Raw genomic sequence first — 21682 nt, 5'->3', positions numbered from 1 at the left:
TGAAGCGTCGTTTTTGTTCTGCCCCTGTGTTGTGTCAGCCAGATGTTTCTCTTCCGTTCCAGGTCGAGGTTGATGCTTCTGAGATTGGAGCAGGGGCGGTTTTGTCACAGAGAGGTTCTGATTGCTCAGTGATGAAACCATGTGCTTTCTTTTCCAGGAAGTTTTCGCCCGCTGAGCGTAATTATGATGTGGGCAACCGAGAGTTGCTGGCCATGAAGTGGGCATTCGAGGAATGGCGCCATTGGCTTGAAGGAGCTAAGCATCGCGTGGTGGTATTGACTGATCATAAGAACTTGACTTATCTCGAGTCTGCCAAGCGCTTGAATCCTAGACAGGCCCGTTGGTCGTTATTTTTTGCCCGCTTCGACTTTGTGATTTCGTACCTTCCGGGCTCTAAAAATGTGAAGGCGGATGCTCTGTCTAGGAGTTTTGTGCCCGACTCTCCGGGTTTATCTGAGCCAGCGGGTATCCTCAAGGAAGGAGTCATTGTGTCTGCCATCTCCCCTGATTTGCGGCGGGTGCTGCAAAAATTTCAGGCGAATAAACCTGATCGTTGTCCAGCGGAGAAACTGTTCGTCCCTGATAGGTGGACTAATAAACTTATCTCTGAACTTCATTGTTCGGTGTTGGCTGGTCATCCTGGAATCTTTGGTACCAGAGAGTTAGTGGCTAGATCCTTCTGGTGGCCATCTCTGTCACGGGATGTACGTACTTTTGTGCAGTCCTGTGGGATTTGTGCTAGGGCTAAGCCCTGCTGTTCTCGTGCCAGTGGGTTGCTTTTGCCCTTGCCGGTCCCAAGGAGGCCTTGGACACATATTTCGATGGATTTCATTTCTGACCTTCCCGTTTCTCAAAAGATGTCAGTCATTTGGGTGGTCTGTGATCGCTTTTCTAAAATGGTCCATCTGGTGCCCTTGGCTAAATTGCCTTCCTCCTCTGATTTGGTACCTTTGTTCTTTCAGCATGTGGTTCGGTTGCATGGCATTCCTGAGAATATTGTTTCTGACAGAGGTTCCCAGTTTGTTTCAAGGTTTTGGCGAGCCTTTTGTGGTAGGATGGGCATTGACCTATCCTTTTCCTCGGCTTTCCATCCTCAAACTAATGGCCAGACCGAACGAACCAATCAGACCTTGGAAACTTATCTGAGATGTTTTGTTTCTGCTGACCAGGATGATTGGGTGTCCTTTTTGCCGTTGGCTGAGTTCGCCCTTAATAATCGGGCCAGCTCGGCTACCTTGGTTTCTCCATTTTTTTGCAATTCTGGGTTCCATCCTCGTTTCTCTTCAGGACAGGTTGAGTCTTCGGACTGTCCTGGTGTGGATTCTGTGGTGGACAGGTTGCAGCAGATCTGGACTCAGGTAGTGGACAATTTGACCTTGTCCCAGGAGAAGGCTCAACTTTTCGCTAATCGCAGACGCCGTGTGGGTCCCCGACTTCGTGTTGGGGATCTGGTTTGGTTATCTTCTCGTCATATTCCTATGAAGGTTTCCTCTCCTAAATTTAAACCTCGTTTTATTGGTCCGTATAGGATTTCTGAGGTTCTCAATCCTGTGTCTTTTCGTTTGACCCTCCCAGACTCCTTTTCCATACATAATGTATTCCATAGGTCGTTGTTGCGGAGATACGTGGCACCTATGGTTCCATCTGTTGAGCCTCCTGCCCCGGTTTTGGTGGAGGGGGAATTGGAGTATATTGTGGAGAAGATTTTGGATTCTCGTGTTTCTAGACGGAAACTCCAGTATCTGGTTAAATGGAAGGGTTATGCTCAGGAAGATAATTCCTGGGTTTTTGCCTCTGATGTTCATGCTCCCGATCTTGTTCGTGCCTTTCATGCGGCTCATCCTGGTCGGCCTGGGGGCTCTGGTGAGGGTTCGGTGACCCCTCCTCAAGGGGGGGGTACTGTTGTGAATTCTGTGGCTGAATTCACTCCTGTGGTCACAAGTGGTACTGCAGCTTCTGAGCTTCTTTCCTCAGGTGTTCTGGTGAGCTCGTTAACTGCTTCGTTACTTAACTCCGCCTGATGCTGCTATCCCTGCTCCTTGTCAATGTTCCAGTGTTGGATCTGAGCTTCTTCTGCTTGTTCCTGTGACCTGCTGCTCTGTATAGCTAAGTGCTTTTTTGTTGCTTTTTTTCTGTCCAGCTTGTCTTTTGTTTTGCTGGTAGCTCTGAGAAGCAAAGGGTGTACCGCCGTGCCGTTAGTTCGGCACGGTGGGTCTTTTTTGCCCCCTTTGCGTGGTTTTTGCTTTAGGGTTTTTTGTAGACTGCAAAGTTCGCTTTACTATCCTCGCTCTGTCTAAGATTATCGGGCCCCACTTTGCTGAATCTATTTCATCCCTACGTTTTGTCTTTTCATCTTACTCACAGTCATTATATGTGGGGGGCTGCCTTTTCCTTTGGGGTATTTCTCTGGGGGCAAGTCAGGCCTATTTTTCTATCTTCAGGCTAGCTAGTTTCTTAGGCTGTGCCGAGTTGCATAGGTAGTTGCTAGGCGCAATCCACAGCCGCTTTTAGTTGTGTTTAGCATAGGTAGGTGTGCAGTCTACAGAGTTTCCACGTCTCAGAGCTCGTTCTTTGTTTTTGGGTATTTGTCAGATCACTGTGTGCGCTCTGATTGCTAGGCACACTGTGTCTCTGGATTGCCTTCATTACACCTTTCATTAGCAGACATAACAATCGGCCCTCAAACCACTTCTAACTCTGGTCAAACCGTAAACCCCTCTATATCTCCCAGCCCTAATTCAATCTATAGGTCAACACCAAATCCTCCCATACACATTAAAATCTGCTGAACCCGTCGGTATCGGTGGTGCCGGCCAACCATCTATCGTTAATGTGGATCTCCTGACTCTTCCCCCAACAGATGATATTGATGGAGAGAAGGAATGACCGGTTGAAAATCAACGCTCTACTCGATTGTTTCCTCAGGAAACCCTCCGCTCTTCCATGGAGAATACATAAACATTCAGTCTGACATTCGCATGCATCAGGGACGTCTGGGGAGACGTGTGTGACCCCAATGAACTGTTGGATGACCGGCCTAATCCTAGCCAAATTCCATCCCTCAACCAATTTCTATACTCCAACACTGCCCATAGTGTAACCCGAAATTTGCCCCTTCGCCATAAACCAGGCAATTGACACTCGAACAGATGCAAATATGTAGGAAATGATTGGACCCTTGGGTTGATATCAAAGCCTTTAATAACATAATAAAATGAACAGTAGAAATACTAGAATAAAAGAAATAAATAAGTCGTCATATAAAACGTGTCGGATGCATTTCGGTCACTCCCCACAAAGATTATCTTTACATTTTCTCAGGAATATCATCATAGGATAATGGGGGAAAGAGTTTAATTATTGTGAGGAGTTTGTGTCAGCTTATACATGTTGTAGGCCTATTACTACAGACACAAGGAGTCTCATCTTGAGCATCTACAGTGGCACCAAATTATCACGTTCTTCAGCTACAGGTCCATGATCATAGAAGAGGCAAACATCTCAGGCTCTGGCCAGCAAGATATGGAAGGAAAACATAAAAATATCTACAAGGTATAAATAACAAAAACATGCACTACCATATATATGTCTCAGGTTAGATTAGTGGTCTCCAACCATTTCCACCACAGGATTCCAATAGTTCCATTCCACTTTCTTACGTGATGTCTAGGAACTATTCCGATGTCTTCTAGATGTATCTAATATTTTTGTAAACGTGTCTGACACCAGTTTGGTGGCATCTTATTTCTTCAGAAAACAAAAAAAAAAAAAAAAAAAAAGAGTAAATTAGAAAAGAAAAATATTCATTATGAGTTTTCCAAGGGTCAGATCCCATCTTCATCTATGTTCAAATGACTCATGATTCATCTCAGGTTCATCAAGGATTGGTTGGGAATTATAATGGGATCCAGTTCAACCTAGAAACTCAATGTAGAATAGTCCAGTAAGGGCAAGAGGAGGTCATCCCAAAGATAGGACTCAAGAAACGTAGTTAACAGGTCAACCTAAGGCATAAAAGGTCCATCAAGAAGACTTCCTATTGGGTCCAGGCAGGGAATATTGGGGGTCAGTTGTCTGAAAAAAAAAAATAAAAAATAAAGGCCTGTCCTTCAGCAAGGATGGAGTCCTAACCTGGAAGACATGTAGAGGATGGAGATAGTAAACATCCCCAGATATAATATTTGACAAGATGAGACAACGAGTTGGCCATTGCCCCCCAACTCAAGACTAGAGGGTTACTTATATACCTTAATGCACTTTCTCAATGTTTTCATATTCGGGAATGTCATCATCTTCACTCTCTGTAAGACATAATGCAAGATGTTTTTTTTCCCCTGTAGAAAACAGAGCAAGCAAATAATTCATAGTTTGGAAATATTTTATAACCTAAATTTGCTCACTAGCATGTTCATCTAAGACCTGAGGACATTCCACCTACCTAGTACCTTCCCGAAAACCTACCCTGATTAATGGAAGCGGAGTGGGTTTCGGCATCTTCTACATTCACATACTCCAGACTTTCTCCTACGAGAAGAGAGTTTAACGTTTGACGCATTCAATGTATCCGAGCATCATCCTATTCTGGCAAGTCCTGCCACTCGTCTTATCTGGATATAATCCTTCTGCCACTTAGTAAACCAATATGTGATCCTTCCTTAATAGGTCTAAACTCTCCAGTCACGCCTGACATATTGTGAAATGTAGTGAAATTTGCCAAGGATCTAATGTATATCAGGATCTCCTAACACTAAAATTGATCGGTGTGCTGGATTTCATCATGTTACCTCTTGGCTAAACAAAAAATTATGCATTCCAATGAGAAGGCCCCGGGAAATAGCCAAGAGCCAAATAAAAACTAGATGGACAACTCTAAGTTTCTTTATTTTTTCAGCAATTTATTTAACCATCAACTCTATAATTTTAGCCACCTAATTAGCCTCCTCCACCACACCTTACCCTGGACAGCCTATATAACCTCCTCTTCCACACCTGACCTTGAACAGCCTATATATAACTTCCTCTTCCACACCTGACCTTGTTTGGTCTATTCAACCTCTTCTTCCATACCTGAACCTTGACCAATCTATCTAAACCCATCTTCCATGCCAGACTTTGAATGGTCTTGATCTAACCTCCTTCTCCCCATTTGATTCTTGGCCATCATTCTAAATCAGATCCTTGACATTTATATCTAACCTTCTCTGCAGTTCCTGATCCTTGACCAATCTATCAAACCTACTCTTCAAAAACTGATCCTTGACCTCTGTATTTCTCCTCCTCTGCCATACTTAACCTTGACCATACTGACATATTTCCAGTATTCCATGCCTAATTTTTGACCAGTCTATCCAACCTCCTTTTCCATACCTAACACTGACTGATTTAACGAATTACATCTTCCATATATGATTCTTAGACTTTTTATCTAACCATCTCCTCCATATCTGACCTTTAACCAAACTATCAATCCACCTCTTCCATGTGTGATCCTTGACCAATCTATCCATTTTACTCTTCCATACATGATTCTTTACCAATCTATTCAACCTCCAAGTTCTATAACAGATTTCTGACTAAGCTATCCAACCTCTTCTTCCATTTTAGGTCGTTAACCAATTTATCCAGCCTCCTCCTCATTAACAGTTCTTTGACCACATAACTGACCTTGACCGTAGCAGCATATCTCCACTCTTCCATGCCATATTCTTCACCAGTCTTTCCAACCTTCTCTTCCATTCCTGATCCTTTTTCATATCTTATCCTTCATCAGTCTCCACAAACTCCTCCTCAATAACCATCACCATTGAATTTCAACCAACATTTTAAGCATCCTTCATACTTAATTCTCCTGCCCTTTTCCCCATGTGTCTGACCTCTTCTCCCACAATTGCCTTTCCTGACGCATATCTATAATATAAATACCCTTGATATCACTCGCATCTCCGACGTTAACGTAGTTGCCATCGATGGAAGGTGCTGAAAACAGAATAATGGAAATTATTACAAGATAGGTCCATAGAAGCAAGAACAAGATCGGTAGCCAATCATCTCTGGTAGATTTCTGGTTCTGTGCCTATCACCAGGTGTTGGAACGCTAAACTTTCCAAACCAATTTTCAACATTTTGCGTTAAGTGCTAATTTCAGACCACATCTTGAGGAAATGCCGTTATTAACGTTCCCCTTACCCTTTGTGTCATCAGAATTGCCGACATTTACATAATTTTCATCGGTGCCCACTGCGAAACAAAAACAAGGTATAATCAGAGGCCTCAGAAATGGTTTGGTCCAAACCTTTCTCCCTGATAGATGACAGAACGTTCTCGTACCTGAGGAGAGGCTCGCTCTGTTGTCCACATCGCATGTAACCACCAGCGCAGGTCCAAGATTAGTGGCCCCGTCGTCTGGTAGTACCACACTGGATGGGTATAAAGTGTAGGGCATTAGTATAAGGATGAGGGGTGAAGGTGTTACAATGATGAATGAAGCCTACATCTAGTGATCTGTTCATTTGTTGAAGTGGTGGGATGGATGAATAGTCTTAGATTAAAAAAAAGATTTGGGACTGTGTCTTTGATGCATGAATGTGTGGACGGTGCACTATGTATGTATTTGAGGTTTTGGATGGAGCACTACAGTATGTATGCTTTAGAGGTTTGGGTTGTGAACTGTGCATATATCAGGGGCTTCATCTCTGGCAGTTTGGATATTGAACTGCATAAATGGTGCACTGAGTACATGTATGAAGGTTTGGATGGTGCACTGTATGTGTATGAAGGTTTGGATGGTGCACTGTGTACATGTATGAAGGCTTGGATGGTGCACTGTGTATGTGTATGAAGGTTTGGATGGTGCACTGAGTACATGTATGAAGGTTTGGATGGTGCACTGTGTATGTGTATGAAGGTTTGGATGGTGCACTGCGTACATGTATGAAGGCTTGGATGGTGCACTGTGTACATGTATGAAGGCTTGGATGGTGCACTGTGTACATGTATGAAGGCTTGGATGGTGCACTGTGTACATGTATGAAGGCTTGGATGGTTCAATGTGTACATGTATGAAGGTTTGGATGGTGCACTGTGCACACGTATTATGGTGTTGATGGTGCACTATGTATGTATTTGAGGTTTTGGATGGAGCACTACAGTATGTATGCTTTAGAGGTTTGGGTTGTGAACTGTGCATATATCAGGGGCTTCATCTCTGGCAGTTTGGATATTGAACTGCATAAATGGTGCACTGAGTACATGTATGAAGGTTTGGATGGTGCACTGTATGTGTATGAAGGTTTGGATGGTGCACTGTGTACATGTATGAAGGCTTGGATGGTGCACTGCGTATGTGTATGAAGGTTTGGATGGTGCACTGCGTACATGTATGAAGGCTTGGATGGTGCACTGCGTACATGTATGAAGGTTTGGATGGTGCACTGTGCACACGTATTATGGTGTTGATGGTGCACTGTGTATGTGTATGAAGGTTTGGATGGTGCACATGTATGAAGGTTTGGATGGTGCACTGTGTATGTGTATGAAGGTTTGGATTGTGCACTGTATGTGTATGAAGGTTTGGATGGTGCACTGTATGTGTATGAAGGTTTGGATGGTGCAATGTGCACACGTATTATGGTGTTGATGGTGCACTGTGTATGTGTATGAAGGTTTGGATGGTGCACATGTATGAAGGTTTAGATGGTGCACTGTATGTGTATGAAGGTTTGGATGGTGCACTGTATGTGTATGAAGGTTTGGATGGTGCACTGTGTATGAAGGTTTGGATGGTGCACTGTGTATGAAGGTTTGGATGGTGCACTGTTATGTGTATGAAGGTTTGGATTGTGCACTGTATGTGTATGAAGGTTTGGATGGTGCACTGTATGTGTATGAAGGTTTGGATGGTGCACTGTGTATATGTATGATGGTTTGGATGGTGCAATGTGCACACGTATTATGGTGTTGATGGTGCACTGTGTATGTGTATGAAGGTTTGGATGGTGCACATGTATGAAGGTTTGGATGGTGCACTGTGTATGTGTATGAAGGTTTGGATTGTGCACTGTATGTGTATGAAGGTTTGGATGGTGCACTGTATGTGTATGAAGGTTTGGATGGTGCAATGTGTACATGTATGAAGGTTTGGATGGTGCAATGTGCACACGTATTATGGTGTTGATGGTGCACGGTGCACATGTATGAAGGTTTGGATGGTGCACTGTTATGTGTATGAAGGTTTGGATTGTGCACTGTATGTGTATGAAGGTTTGGATGGTGCACTGTGTATGAAGGTTTGGATGGTGCACTGTGTATGAAGGTTTGAATGGTGCACTGTGTATATGTATGATGGTTTGGATGGTGCACTGTGTATGTGTATGAAGGTTTGGATGGTGCACTGTGTATGTGTATGAAGGTTTGGATGGTGCACTGTGTATGTGTATGAAGGTTTGGATGGTGCACTGTGTATGTGTATGAAGGTTTGGATGGTGCACTGTGTATGTGTATGAAGGTTTGGATGGTGCACTGTGTATGTGTATGAAGGTTTGAATGGTGCACTGTGTATATGTATGATGGTTTGGATGGTGCACTGTGTATATGTATGATGGTTTGGATGGTGCACTGCGTACATGTATGATGGTTTGGATGGTGCACTGCGTACATGTATGATGGTTTGGATGGTGCACTGTGTATATGTATGATGGTTTGGATGGTGCACTGTGTATGTGTATGAAGGTTTGGATGGTGCACTCTGTATGAAGGTTTGGATTATGCACTGTACATGTATGAAGGTTTGGATGGTGCACTGTGTATATGTATGATGGTTTGGATGGTGCACTCTGTATGAAGGTTTGGATTATGCACTGTACATGTATGAAGGTTTGGATGGTGCACTGTATGTGTATGAAGGTTTGGATGGTGCACTGTGTATATGTATGATGGTTTGGATGGTGCACTCTGTATGAAGGTTTGGATTGTGCACTGTATGTGTATGAAGGTTTGGATGGTGCACTGTGTACATGTATGAAGGTTTGGATGGTGCAATGTGCACACGTATTATGGTGTTGATGGTGCACTGTGTATGTGTATGAAGGTTTGGATGGTGCACATGTATGAAGGTTTGGATGGTGCACTGTATGTGTATGAAGGTTTGGATGGTGCACTGTGTATGAAGGTTTGGATGGTGCACTGTGTATGAAGGTTTGGATGGTGCACTGTGTACGTGTATGATGGTTTGGATGGTGCACTGTTATGTGTATGAAGGTTTGGATGGTGCACTGTGTATGAAGGTTTGGATGGTGCACTGTGTATGAAGGTTTGGATGGTGCACTGTGTATATGTATGATGGTTTGGATGGTGCACTGTGTATATGTATGATGTTTGGATGGTGCACTGTGTATGAAGGTTTGGATGGTGCACTGTGTATGTGTATGAAGGTTTGGATGGTGCACTGTGTATATGTATGATGGTTTGGATGGTGCACTGTGTATGTGTATGAAGGTTTGGATGGTGCACTGTGTATGTGTATGAAGGTTTGGATGGTGCACTGTGTATATGTATGATGGTTTGGATGGTGCACTGTGTATGAAGGTTTGGATGGTGCACTGTGTATGAAGGTTTGGATGGTGCACTGTGTATGAAGGTTTGGATGGTGCACTGTGTATATGTATGATGGTTTGGATGGTGCACTGTGTATGTGTATGAAGGTTTGGATGGTGCACTGTGTATGTGTATGAAGGTTTGGATGGTGCACTGTGTATATGTATGATGGTTTGGATGGTGCACTGTGTATGAAGGTTTGGATGGTGCACTGTGTATGAAGGTTTGGATGGTGCACTGTGTACGTGTATGAAGGTTTGGATGGTGCACTGTGTATGAAGGTTTGGATGGTGCACTGTGTACGTGTATGAAGGTTTGGATGGTGCACTGTGTATGAAGGTTTGGATGGTGCACTGTGTATATGTATGATGGTTTGGATGGTGCACTGTGTATATGTATGATGGTTTGGATGGTGCACTGTGTATATGTATGATGGTTTGGATGGTGCACTGTGTATGAAGGTTTGGATGGTGCACTGTGTATATGTATGATGGTTTGGATGGTGCACTGTGTATGTGTATGAAGGTTTGGATGGTGCACTGTGTATGTGTATGAAGGTTTGGATGGTGCACTGTGTATATGTATGATGGTTTGGATGGTGCACTGTGTATATGTATGATGGTTTGGATGGTGCACTGCGTACATGTATGATGGTTTGGATGGTGCACTGTGTATGAAGGTTTGGATGGTGCACTGTGTATGAAGGTTTGGATGGTGCACTGTGTATGTGTATGAAGGTTTGGATGGTGCACTGTGTATATGTATGATGGTTTGGATGGTGCACTGTGTATGTGTATGAAGGTTTGGATGGTGCACTGTGTATGTGTATGAAGGTTTGGATGGTGCACTGTGTATATGTATGATGGTTTGGATGGTGCACTGTGTATGAAGGTTTGGATGGTGCACTGTGTATGAAGGTTTGGATGGTGCACTGTGTACGTGTATGAAGGTTTGGATGGTGCACTGTGTATGAAGGTTTGGATGGTGCACTGTGTATGAAGGTTTGGATGGTGCACTGTGTATATGTATGATGGTTTGGATGGTGCACTGTGTATGTGTATGAAGGTTTGGATGGTGCACTGTGTATGTGTATGAAGGTTTGGATGGTGCACTGTGTATATGTATGATGGTTTGGATGGTGCACTGTGTATGAAGGTTTGGATGGTGCACTGTGTATGAAGGTTTGGATGGTGCACTGTGTACGTGTATGAAGGTTTGGATGGTGCACTGTGTATGAAGGTTTGGATGGTGCACTGTGTATATGTATGATGGTTTGGATGGTGCACTGTGTATATGTATGATGGTTTGGATGGTGCACTGTGTATGAAGGTTTGGATGGTGCACTGTGTATATGTATGATGGTTTGGATGGTGCACTGTGTATGTGTATGAAGGTTTGGATGGTGCACTGTGTATGTGTATGAAGGTTTGGATGGTGCACTGTGTATATGTATGATGGTTTGGATGGTGCACTGTGTATATGTATGATGGTTTGGATGGTGCACTGCGTACATGTATGAAGGTTTGGATGGTGCACTGTGTATGAAGGTTTGGATGGTGCACTGTGTATGAAGGTTTGGATGGTGCACTGTGTATGTGTATGAAGGTTTGGATGGTGCACTGTGTATATGTATGATGGTTTGGATGGTGCACTGTGTATGTGTATGAAGGTTTGGATGGTGCACTGTGTATGTGTATGAAGGTTTGGATGGTGCACTGTGTATATGTATGATGGTTTGGATGGTGCACTGTGTACATGTATGATGGTTTGGATGGTGCACTGTGTACATGTATGAAGGTTTGGATGGTGCACTCTGTATGAAGGTTTGGATTATGCACTGTACATGTATGAAGGTTTGGATGGTGCACTGTGTATATGTATGATGGTTTGGATGGTGCACTGTGTATGAAGGTTTGGATGGTGCACTGTGTATATGTATGATGGTTTGGATGGTGCACTGTGTATATGTATGATGGTTTGGATGGTGCACTGTGTATGTGTATGAAGGTTTGGATGGTGCACTGTGTATGTGTATGAAGGTTTGGATGGTGCACTGTGTATATGTATGATGGTTTGGATGGTGCACTGTGTATATGTATGATGGTTTGGATGGTGCACTGCGTACATGTATGATGGTTTGGATGGTGCACTGTGTATGAAGGTTTGGATGGTGCACTGTGTATGAAGGTTTGGATGGTGCACTGTGTATGTGTATGAAGGTTTGGATGGTGCACTGTGTATATGTATGATGGTTTGGATGGTGCACTGTGTATATGTATGAAGGTTTGGATGGTGCACTGTGTATGTGTATGAAGGTTTGGATGGTGCACTGTGTATATGTATGATGGTTTGGATGGTGCACTGTGTACATGTATGAAGGTTTGGATGGTGCACTCTGTATGAAGGTTTGGATTATGCACTGTACATGTATGAAGGTTTGGATGGTGCACTGCGTACATGTACGAAGGTTTGGATCGTGTGTGTCAGCTCTGACGTGTTATCAGCTATAAAAGGTCTAGCAAATGTCAGCTCTCTCATATTGTCAGCTATATCATAGTGTCAGCCATTCTCCACCATCTCCTTATGTTCCATTCAGCATTTCATTACAGTATTTCCCATGGAGGCAGGCACTACGTATCCACACGCTGTCATCTACTGGATATCAGGCCTTCTTACATGTATCCGCAAGCCTGGTTGTCATTGGAGTAGTTTGGGTCTTCTCCTTCATCGTCATAATCATCTACTTCTATACTTTTACTTTTTAAGAGATAAGTACCTACAGATGGGAGAGAAGGGACACAGTTGATGCGGCCACTTGACTTAAAAAGGGGTTTTCCACTTTAAACAAATTATTTTCCTGGTTTTGTACTTGCGCGTACAAATTTTATACAAGTGGGAAATGTAAAGTCATTCATGAAGAGCCTGCAGAAGATACTCTGATGACCACCTCGTATGTCCCCAATTAAATCAAGATGGCCATAAGTCGTAACCAAGTATGGGGAACTAGGAAATACATCAACCCAACAACAATCCTGGTAGATGGTTTTACCATCATCATAGGTGACTTTAGGAAGGGCCAAACTTATGGTCCTCGGGTATCACGAGTGCCATATGGAAAGTTGGACTTGTGCTTGATACATAAGATTACAGAGGTCACGTACTTGCTGCGCGTGGGATGGAGTCGCATCCATCGGGGTAACCTGAGAGCAGAAAGATAAGGAATCAAGAAAAGACTTGGACAACTCAGTATAATGACAGAAGAAGTTTAAGAAATATGATGAAGACGTGAGACTATCCGCAGAGGTAAAGTTCTCCATAAACATAAGATATTTGTCTACTGGTTGTCCTGCTGTATGTGTCTCTGAAATGAGGTTGGATATGAATGAACTTAATACAGTGGGTGGAAGACAAGTAGAAAAACCTGTATCAGAGGTTGACTAGATCATTCGAAATAAAAGGTCTAGAATATAGTAGATCCTCACAACCAATGCTCAAGACGTAGACCCTACAAAAGGGTCCTACAAAAAATCTGGAAGTCACCAAATTTTGGTAAACCGGTGAAAGTCTCCATATCCATCATCGCCATCAGACCCACATTATCACCAGCACCACGGGGCAAATATATCTGGTGCCCACCTCATAATAAAACCCTGGGATACATGCTCCAGATGAGATGAGTTTTAGAACCTACCTTGAATTTCTCTTCCCACCGAACTTCTACGGCTCTCGCAGTTGGGTGACTTCCTGTGGAGACAGATGTTCAGAGGGTCTTAGCTCACTCGTAGGAGCCCTTTATCTCAGTGTGATCTGCTCATCTGTAGTGGTGTTATCACGTACTTCCTTATCATCAAGAACCCTCAAGAAGCTATAAATCTGTGGTCAGCCCGTGATATGAGGAAGTGTAAGAAATCCCAACCTCTGAATTACTTTCTAGAAGTCTACGAAAACACCGAGGCCTTCTCAGGTCAACAGAGTCAACTTTCTAATGTGTGTGTCTGTTCACACTGACCTGGAAACCGTCAGAACTTACAATCTATTGAGGCATATACCCTACTGAGTGAAGATAGGTGCAGAGGAGAAGGCCAACGTCAGGGATATGGAGATGACGGATACGTACGGAATGGTGAGCAAGATGTCCTGGTGGCACATGGTGCCCTGAGAGGAGACTGATCGCAGGTGAGCTGTGGAGACAGAGGATATGGTGGTCAGTTCTCAGCAGCCGAGGAACATGTCCTACGGTCTAAACTTTGTTGTTCTGGGGTTGATCCTCGGATACGATCAATGTTTGGGTGTTTATGGAAATATCGTGGGGTTAGAGCAGGCAGGCCGTCTCCGGTACATTACAAAGAACGTTCTGTCTCCATGGGGTGGTCAAACAGATGTGGGAATCTGAGGTCAGGCCTTACCTGGTGGTCTATTCATAATCATAAAGCTTGATGAAGGTGGAGCATAATGAGTCCTACGACACAAGAGAATGAGAATACAAAAAAATCAGTCTGGGTAATGTAGTACTGCCCATCAATTTTATCCCTCCCCTAAAAAATGTACTTTAGGTGGCCATGCCTACGTAGGCTCTAAATGTAACCAAAGATGAAGATGAGAAACAAGAGAATTTTTGCCCAATTGGAGTCTATCGACATATAACCTGCAGGTGGCGCTGTTCCTATACTTCCAGATGCACACTACATATTTTTATGACCTGTAGGTGGTGCCGTTTCCATACTGCCTGATTGACTCTATAGACCTTTATGACCATCCATAGTTTCTGATGGAGTATTTATATCTTTATGTGCTGTAGGTGGCGCTGTTTTTCGGCTTCCTGGTGGAGTCTTCCTGTCGATGGCGCTGTGTCCATACTTCCTGATGTACGCTATACACCTTTATGACCTACAGGTGGCGCTGTTTCATTACTTCCTGATAGACTTTATATCTTTATGTCCTATAGGTGGCGCTGTTTTTATGAGGGAATCTATTTATTTAAATGATGCTGTTGATTATATAAATTTACATGAATGGAATAACTTACTTGTTATCACAGTAATCTGTCTGCGTTATGTGAACTAAGAGAGAAAGCACAAAAAAAGTTTTTTTTTTACAAAAATTTTTTAAAAATTCAGACTTCTACAACATCTTTCATATTCGCCATGACACGTATTATACTGAGAATTCCAACACTTACTTGGTATCTTTCTATGACAGCTGATACACAGGCCTGTGATGAGAACTATGGGGAGAACAACAGCAACAAAGTACATCACACTGAATGTGTCCATCATGCTGGCCTATATTCAAAAGAACAGAAAAAAAAAAAACATAACCTCTTTTTTTTTTTTTTTTAATAGGAATGTTACTTGTTATACCATATTTTACCACTCGGATTGCTGTGTTTTTTAAGCATTCATTAATAACAGAGCAAAGACTGCCACCTATAGGTGAAAGAATTTAATGCAGCAATTTATTTGGTAAAATTGTCAAATTTAGTTTTCAATAAGGAATCAGTAGGACGGTGGAACGGTCATTTCCCATCCAGCCCAGATAAAGGGAACCCAGAGGTAAGTGCCTAACACAAAGCAAGTATTCATTACCAGACTCGCTTCATACATGAGTTTATGCACTTTGCAGGTTGTAACCATCAAGTAATCTTTAAATATTAGTCATTATTCAGCAGAAAATGTAGTAATTTCAGTTTTGGTAGTTTTACTTTCATAGTACCTGTTCCCTCATCTCTTCCTTAAAATGAGAGCTCACTGCAGAACATTTAAAAAAATAAACTTCTAAATCTGCAAAAATATTATAAAACTGACCCCTATGTACAAGAATATAACTACTATAATACTGCTCCTATGTACAAGAATATAACTACTATAATAAAGCTCCTATATACAAGAATATAACTACTATAATACTGCCCCTATGTACAAGAATATAACTACTATAATACTGCTCCTATGTACAAGAATATAACTACTATAATACTGCCCCTATGTACAAACATTTAACTACTATAATACTGCTTTTATGTACAAGAATATAACTACTATAATACTGCCCCCTATGTATAAGAATATAACTACTATTATACTGCCCCTATATACAAGAATATAACTACTATAATACTGCTCCTATGTACAAGAATATCACTATTATAATACTGCTCCCTATGTACAAGAATATCACTATTATAATACTGCTCCCTATGTACAAGAATATAACTACTATAATATTGCCCCCTATGTACAAGAATATAACTACTATAATACTGCTCCTATGTACAAGAATATAACTACTATAATACTGCTCCTATGTACAAGAATATAACTACTATAATACTGCTCCTATGTACAAGAATATCACTATTATAATACTGCTCCCTATGTACAAGAATATATCTACTATAATACTGCTTCCCATGTACAAGAATATAACTACTATAATACTGCCCCTATGTACAAGAATATAATTACTATAATACTGCCCCCATGTACAAGAATATAACCACTATAATACTGCCCCTATGTACAAGAATATAACTACTATAATACTGCCCCTATGTACAAGAATATAACTACTATAATACTGCTCCTATGTACAAGAATATAACTACTATAATACTGCCCTCTATGTACAAGAATATAACTACTATAATACTGCTCCTATGTACAAGAATATCACTATTATAATACTGCTCCCTATGTACAAGAATATAACTACTATAATACTGCTCCCTATGTACAAGAATATAACTACTATAATACTGCTCCTATGTACAAGAATATAACTACTATAATACTGCTCCTATGTACAAGAATATAACTACTATAATACTGCTCCTATGTACAAGAATATCACTATTATAATACTGCTCCCTATGTACAAGAATATATCTACTATAATACTGCTTCCCATGTACAAGAATATAACTACTATAATACTGCCCCTATGTACAAGAATATAACTACTATAATACTGCCCCCATGTACAAGAATATAACCACTATAATACTGCTCCTATGTACAAGAATATAACTACTATAATACTGCCCCTAAGTACAAGAATATAACTACTATAATACTGCTCCTATGTACAAGAATATATCTACTATAATACTGCTTCCTATGTACAAGAATATACGGTAACTGCTATAATACTGCTCCTATGTACAAGAATATAACTACTATAATACTGCCCCTAAGTACAAGAATATAACTACTATAATACTGCCCCTATGTACAAGAATATAACTACTATAATACTGCCCCCATGTACAAGAATATAACTACTATAATACTGCCCCTAAGTACAAGAATATAACTACTATAATACTGCTCCTATGTACAAGAATATAACTACTATAATACTGCACCTATGTACAAGAATATAACTGCTATAATACTGCCCCTAAATTCAAGTTTAGTAGGACATTATCATTTTCTCTGACCTTTGGTTGAAGATCTTTGTGCCGGTTGCATGTCTTGTTCTAGTACGTGAGAGGAAGATGTCTTGGCTTACTCTGCATGAGAAGACGACTGAGACCTCGTATCTGGGTCTTGTGGTTTGGTGTCATTGGTTGGTGCAGCGACTGCTCTCACCCTACAGAGTTTTCAGGTTCAGTCATTATATTAGTCAGTTTTTGCACCTTCGAGTGGGCTGCGGGTGGGGCTTCCATAGTGAATAAAAGGTGCAAAATATACATGGACCGACATTGATGGTCACCAGAGCTGACAATAGATATAGAGATTTCTTCGGTGTGACCCATGAGTGGTGAGAACTTGTGCAGGAATCTCTTCTCTACCGACTCATGAAACTTGGCCAACAAGAGTTGGAGGAATCAACCCAATGATCCAGAGAAGGCATCAAACATTTAATCCTGCCTCATGAGGTTATGTGTTAGGGGTGAAAGCAACAATATCACTGGTATCTGTGGGGGCAATAAAGCATCTCCGACATATGCTAGAAGGTGGATTTTTAGTTGGTGCCCATGACCTTATCTAGTAGGATTACCATGGGAAAAGATCTAGAAGAAAGCACTTCCTCATTATATCGGGAGTCTCAGCTTTCACAGGACACTTTGCTCTCCAAGCATTAATGTTCTGGTTCTTTTTGCTGGTCAAGCTCATGTCTCAATCTGCTCTGTAGTTAGTGAAGATTATCAGATATTTTGGATGGAAAGGAAGATAAAAAGAAAGAAGCAATCTCCAAGATGAGCGCCAGATGCTGGCAGCTTATGACAGTCACTATCTGCCAACGTCTCAGCTTCCCCTTGCTATTATGCATCGGAGGACATTCTAGGTAGTGACACAATGGATGTCATGACTGGATATGATCGGAGGATGTTCCTGCCGTTACCAGGACATACAATATGTAGAACTAATAAATCAGTAGACTTTCTGTGTCTACAGTTTTTTCTCCAGGTTAGTGAACCCTACACTTATCTCAGGATTGGTTCGATAGATCACTTGGCCCACCACCATGCCAAACACATCTGGATAAGGCAGATTTGTTCTAGGACAGTTGTGTGACAATCATTACGGCTGCCGGTTCCTTCACGATATTAACATGTGCACCACCAAATCTCCAGAAGTGTCCTACCTGTTGGGTGGAGATACCCTTAAATCTGTGATGTACGAGTTGTGTGGTCACACATGAAAGAAAACATTATTGATGAAGCATTTCACACAAGAAAGAGAAAAAAGGCGAGGAAATGAGCGAAGAGGAAAGAAGCTCTCTGACCGAGGACCACCATACCAGACCTCAGGTTGGTTTATGTACAGTGATGTCATAGGCAATCTCAAAGATTTGCTGTAAACCCTAAAGTTTCAAGGCCTTGTAGTAGACCTATAGAAGGACCGCACAGTTAAAAGTTTGGAGATACAGACTTAAAGGGGTTGTTTTACTAGAAGAAAAAAAAAAAAGGCGGCCCGATGCTCAAGATGGAGAGTCAGCCAAAATGGAGAGTCTCTCTGGTGAAGACGGCCTATCCATATTTCACATGGCGGGTCCTGTAGAGCCATCAAGTGAGCTTATGGCTGGACCTGAGGTGGTGACGTTATCGTCCCCTTCAATGTGTCGTGCTAATAGAACATCATTGGCACACTCTTCTTATGTCTGGTTTTAATGACTCTGATCTCTGACTAAATTTAAAGTTTGATGGTGGAAAAAACTTCAAAAGTTGGGTAAACTCCCTCCTATTGTCACCCTGTACATGGATAATAGAAGATAACTTCAAAAGAAATAGCTCATCAATAACTAGCATAAGAATACTTGGAGCAAATCCAAAACGGCAGTGCTATCAGCAGAGGGGACAAAAAATAGATTAGACCTCAAACCAGAAACTAGAATAAATACCAAACCTCAGGACAAGAAAAGTTAACGTTTAGCCTTCTTTCTTGATTTCATTGCTGAAGAGGTCCATCGTGAACCTTAATGATTTCTTCATCCATATACTCTAGCTGATGGAAAGAGGGAACCCTACAAGCCCATTATTTTATACCTTGGGGTCTGTCTCACCTCTTGGGACCAATGGCAGTCCCATCTCTTTGGTACTAGCACTCCAGTTGTGAGAGTCATTGAGGACTTTATGAAAGATATGTTGTAGACCATGTAAAAGCTGGGTCTAAAGGTTGTGACGACCTTCCATCATCATGAGCATCATTTAATGTTGGTGTTTGGGGAATCTATCAATTAGGGGAGGTTACACATTTAAAACTATCCGGTTCGTTTTGGTGGATATTTTCGTCCAACAAGAGCACCTTGTTTCATGGGCCAGAACCTATTTACTCAAACCAATGGCCACCTACTACATTATCTCTGTTCACGGAGGTCTCATAAATAGAGAAACCAACTTAGCTCCCAGTTATCAGAAGAGATGGTTGAAATAAATAAAACACAAGAAAAGTTGACATTTTAGCCTTCTTTCTTGATCTAATTTCCGAAGAGATCCATCTTGACCCTGAACAATTCCTCCATCCATGTACTGGAGCCGGTGGAGAGCGGGACTCACACGGGTTCTTCACATCTCAGCTTGAAATGACGATTGGGTCTATTTCACCTCTTGTGACCCCCATGGAAGTCCCATATTTTTGGTATCAGCTCTTCAGCTGTGAGAGTCGTTGACTTCATAAAGGGTCCCGAGATGGTAGATAATGTAAAAAACATGTCTAAAGGTTATGATGACCTTCCATCATCATTGACACCACCCACTGTTGGCATTTGGAGGAATTTATCGATTGATGGATTTACAGATTTAAAAATATTGGGTTCGTGTTTTGGCGCCACAATGTCTTGTAATGAATAGGATGAAGCCCACAATCTCTTGTAAGAGGGCAAAAGATAGAAGATTGTCACACACATGGCAATCAGTAACGGAACCTCGCGAGACCTCCCAATCAATAGGTTCTCTCCTTCTTAAATATTGTGTTCTGAGAGATATATTTGCGTTTGTTAGATATCACAGTTGACTGATGAACAGAATATTTATGTCTGACTGACAAGGAGCAGGTATTTTCCTTGGACAAGAGCAACCTGCTCCATCGATCAGAACCAATTTTTGCAAACCGATGGCCACATTCTGACTGGGAGAAGAGATAAACAGAGGACACAACTTGGCTCCTCCGTTAATGGAAGTAATCTTTGAAATAAATAAAATAATACAATTTTAATTTTTCAAAAATTTAAAAACTCAAAATGCCCATCGGGTGAAGAATATGGGTTAGCCTATCGCGATCTAGATTAGTGACTGACCCTTTAGTGATGAAAAGGGGAGACATTAGGAAAACGAGCCCTCCTAAAGATGGAATCTTACCCTTAAAAACATGCCCCACTTCCACCACAGTTGCCTCTCAAACACATTTCATGAAATTAAGTTTGTAAAGGCTAAGCTCTTGTTGTTTTTTCTTGCTTGGTCACCATGGGCCTCGGTGCTCTAGATGTCCCTCAATATCCCTTTCTTCCACCCCGATACAGTGACGCTCATGTACGATCATAATCATCTTAAATAAATAGAAGCTTGAGGGTTTTCAGAGGCTGCAGTGAACTGTGCGCCCGGTCACCGTAGGGGACGGCGGTGCTACAAATGGTCCATAACAGATCCGACATTGGGGTGAAGGATTGGGCATCCACCATGGGCCGAGAAGAATAGGAGTCGCATACTTACAATCGGGGGCCTCTTTTCTGGAAATCTGCCCACTGGGGTGTTGGGGTCGCCCGTTTCGAGGGCTACTCCCAATATTCAGGATCCCGGGCCGGAGGGCTGCTCGCTGACTTGTTCACCAGGAGATGTGCAGAGAGCAGTGCGCGGCTCTGTGTTTAGTGTCAATCTGCACATATTCCCGGATGTTGCTGCTCTGCTCCCTCTGACTTTATCAGCCCTTATATCACCCACAATGCAGCCTGCACCTGCACCCTGACACTGTGGCCACAGGGCATAGATCCTACACTATGTACATTTTTTCCAATTTGGTAATTGCCTGCAACCTCGCACCCACCAATTGCATAAACATCCCCACCGCTCTGCTGACCCCCTTAACTGCAGGGTCCAGACCTCCTCTGAAACAAACACTGCGCGCCCACCCAGAGCTTCATGGCTGAGCAGCTGCATGCAGCCGTACATCACCAAGCACAATGCCGAGCGTCGGATGGAGTGGTGTAAAGCCGCCATCACTGGACTCTGGAGGAGACATGTTCTTTGCAGTGACGGATCGCACTTCTCTATCTGCATCTGATGGAGGATTCTGGGTTTGGTGATTCCCCCCTGACTGCATTGTGCCCCCTGTACAGATGGTGGAGGAAGATAATGCTATGTTCTGTTGTCAGGGGGCGGCCTCGGACCCCTCAGCTCCAGTGATGGGAAATCTTCATCTTCAGCACAAGACATTGTGGACAATTGTAGCTTCAGTTTTGTGGGAACAGTTTGGAGACCCTTATTTGCCCCCCATGACTCTGCCCAGGGCTCAAGATCTGTATAGACATGGAGGGGAGAACATGATCAGCCGCCCAGAGCCTGGACCTCAGCTCTATCCTATAATGAAGATTGTGAGCCTGGACCCCCCAGCATCAGGATCTGACCCCACAAATGCTCTTCTGGGTGAAGGGG

General features: G+C 42.4%; 1 protein-coding gene across 3 annotated transcripts; it reads right to left on the bottom strand.

Annotated features, from left to right (window-relative positions):
* Positions 1-3183: 3183 nt before the first annotated feature.
* Positions 3184-20908, bottom strand: LAT (linker for activation of T cells). Of its 3 annotated transcripts, none has more exons than XM_069734920.1 (14): positions 20744-20908; positions 14771-14873; positions 14618-14651; positions 13998-14050; positions 13709-13772; positions 13283-13335; positions 12753-12791; positions 12268-12367; positions 6328-6416; positions 6187-6237; positions 5923-5976; positions 4462-4524; positions 4248-4301; positions 3184-4074 (listed from the first exon to the last, which is right to left on the bottom strand). In XM_069734920.1, exons 2-13 carry the CDS (start codon positions 14865-14867, stop codon positions 4249-4251), a joined length of 750 nt encoding a protein of 249 aa, XP_069591021.1. In that variant the 5' UTR covers positions 14868-14873; positions 20744-20908; the 3' UTR covers positions 3184-4074; position 4248. The 3 variants fall into 3 exon arrangements, with proteins under 3 accessions (XP_069591021.1, XP_069591020.1, XP_069591019.1); XM_069734919.1 differs by lacking the exon at positions 20744-20908 and adding an exon at positions 17030-17158; XM_069734918.1 differs by lacking the exon at positions 20744-20908 and adding an exon at positions 17030-17158 and having other exon boundaries at positions 3997-4131.
* Positions 20909-21682: the final 774 nt, after the last annotated feature.

This window comes from Ranitomeya imitator, chromosome 7 (assembly GCF_032444005.1).
Source record: "Ranitomeya imitator isolate aRanImi1 chromosome 7, aRanImi1.pri, whole genome shotgun sequence".
Taxonomy (NCBI): Eukaryota; Metazoa; Chordata; class Amphibia; order Anura; family Dendrobatidae; genus Ranitomeya; species Ranitomeya imitator.
This window is presented reverse-complemented; position numbering and strand designations above follow the sequence as displayed.

Coding starts and splice junctions, on each gene's coding strand:
- LAT (XM_069734920.1), bottom strand. CDS start 14,867: ATGATGGACACATTCAGTGTGATGTACTTTGTTGCTGTTGTTCTCCCC. Junction 13,336..13,708: donor GACATCTTGCTCACCATTCC/GTACGTATCCGT, acceptor CTGTCTCCACAG/GAAGTCACCCAACTGCGAGA. Junction 12,792..13,282: donor GGTGGGAAGAGAAATTCAAG/GTAGGTTCTAAA, acceptor TTCTGCTCTCAG/GTTACCCCGATGGATGCGAC.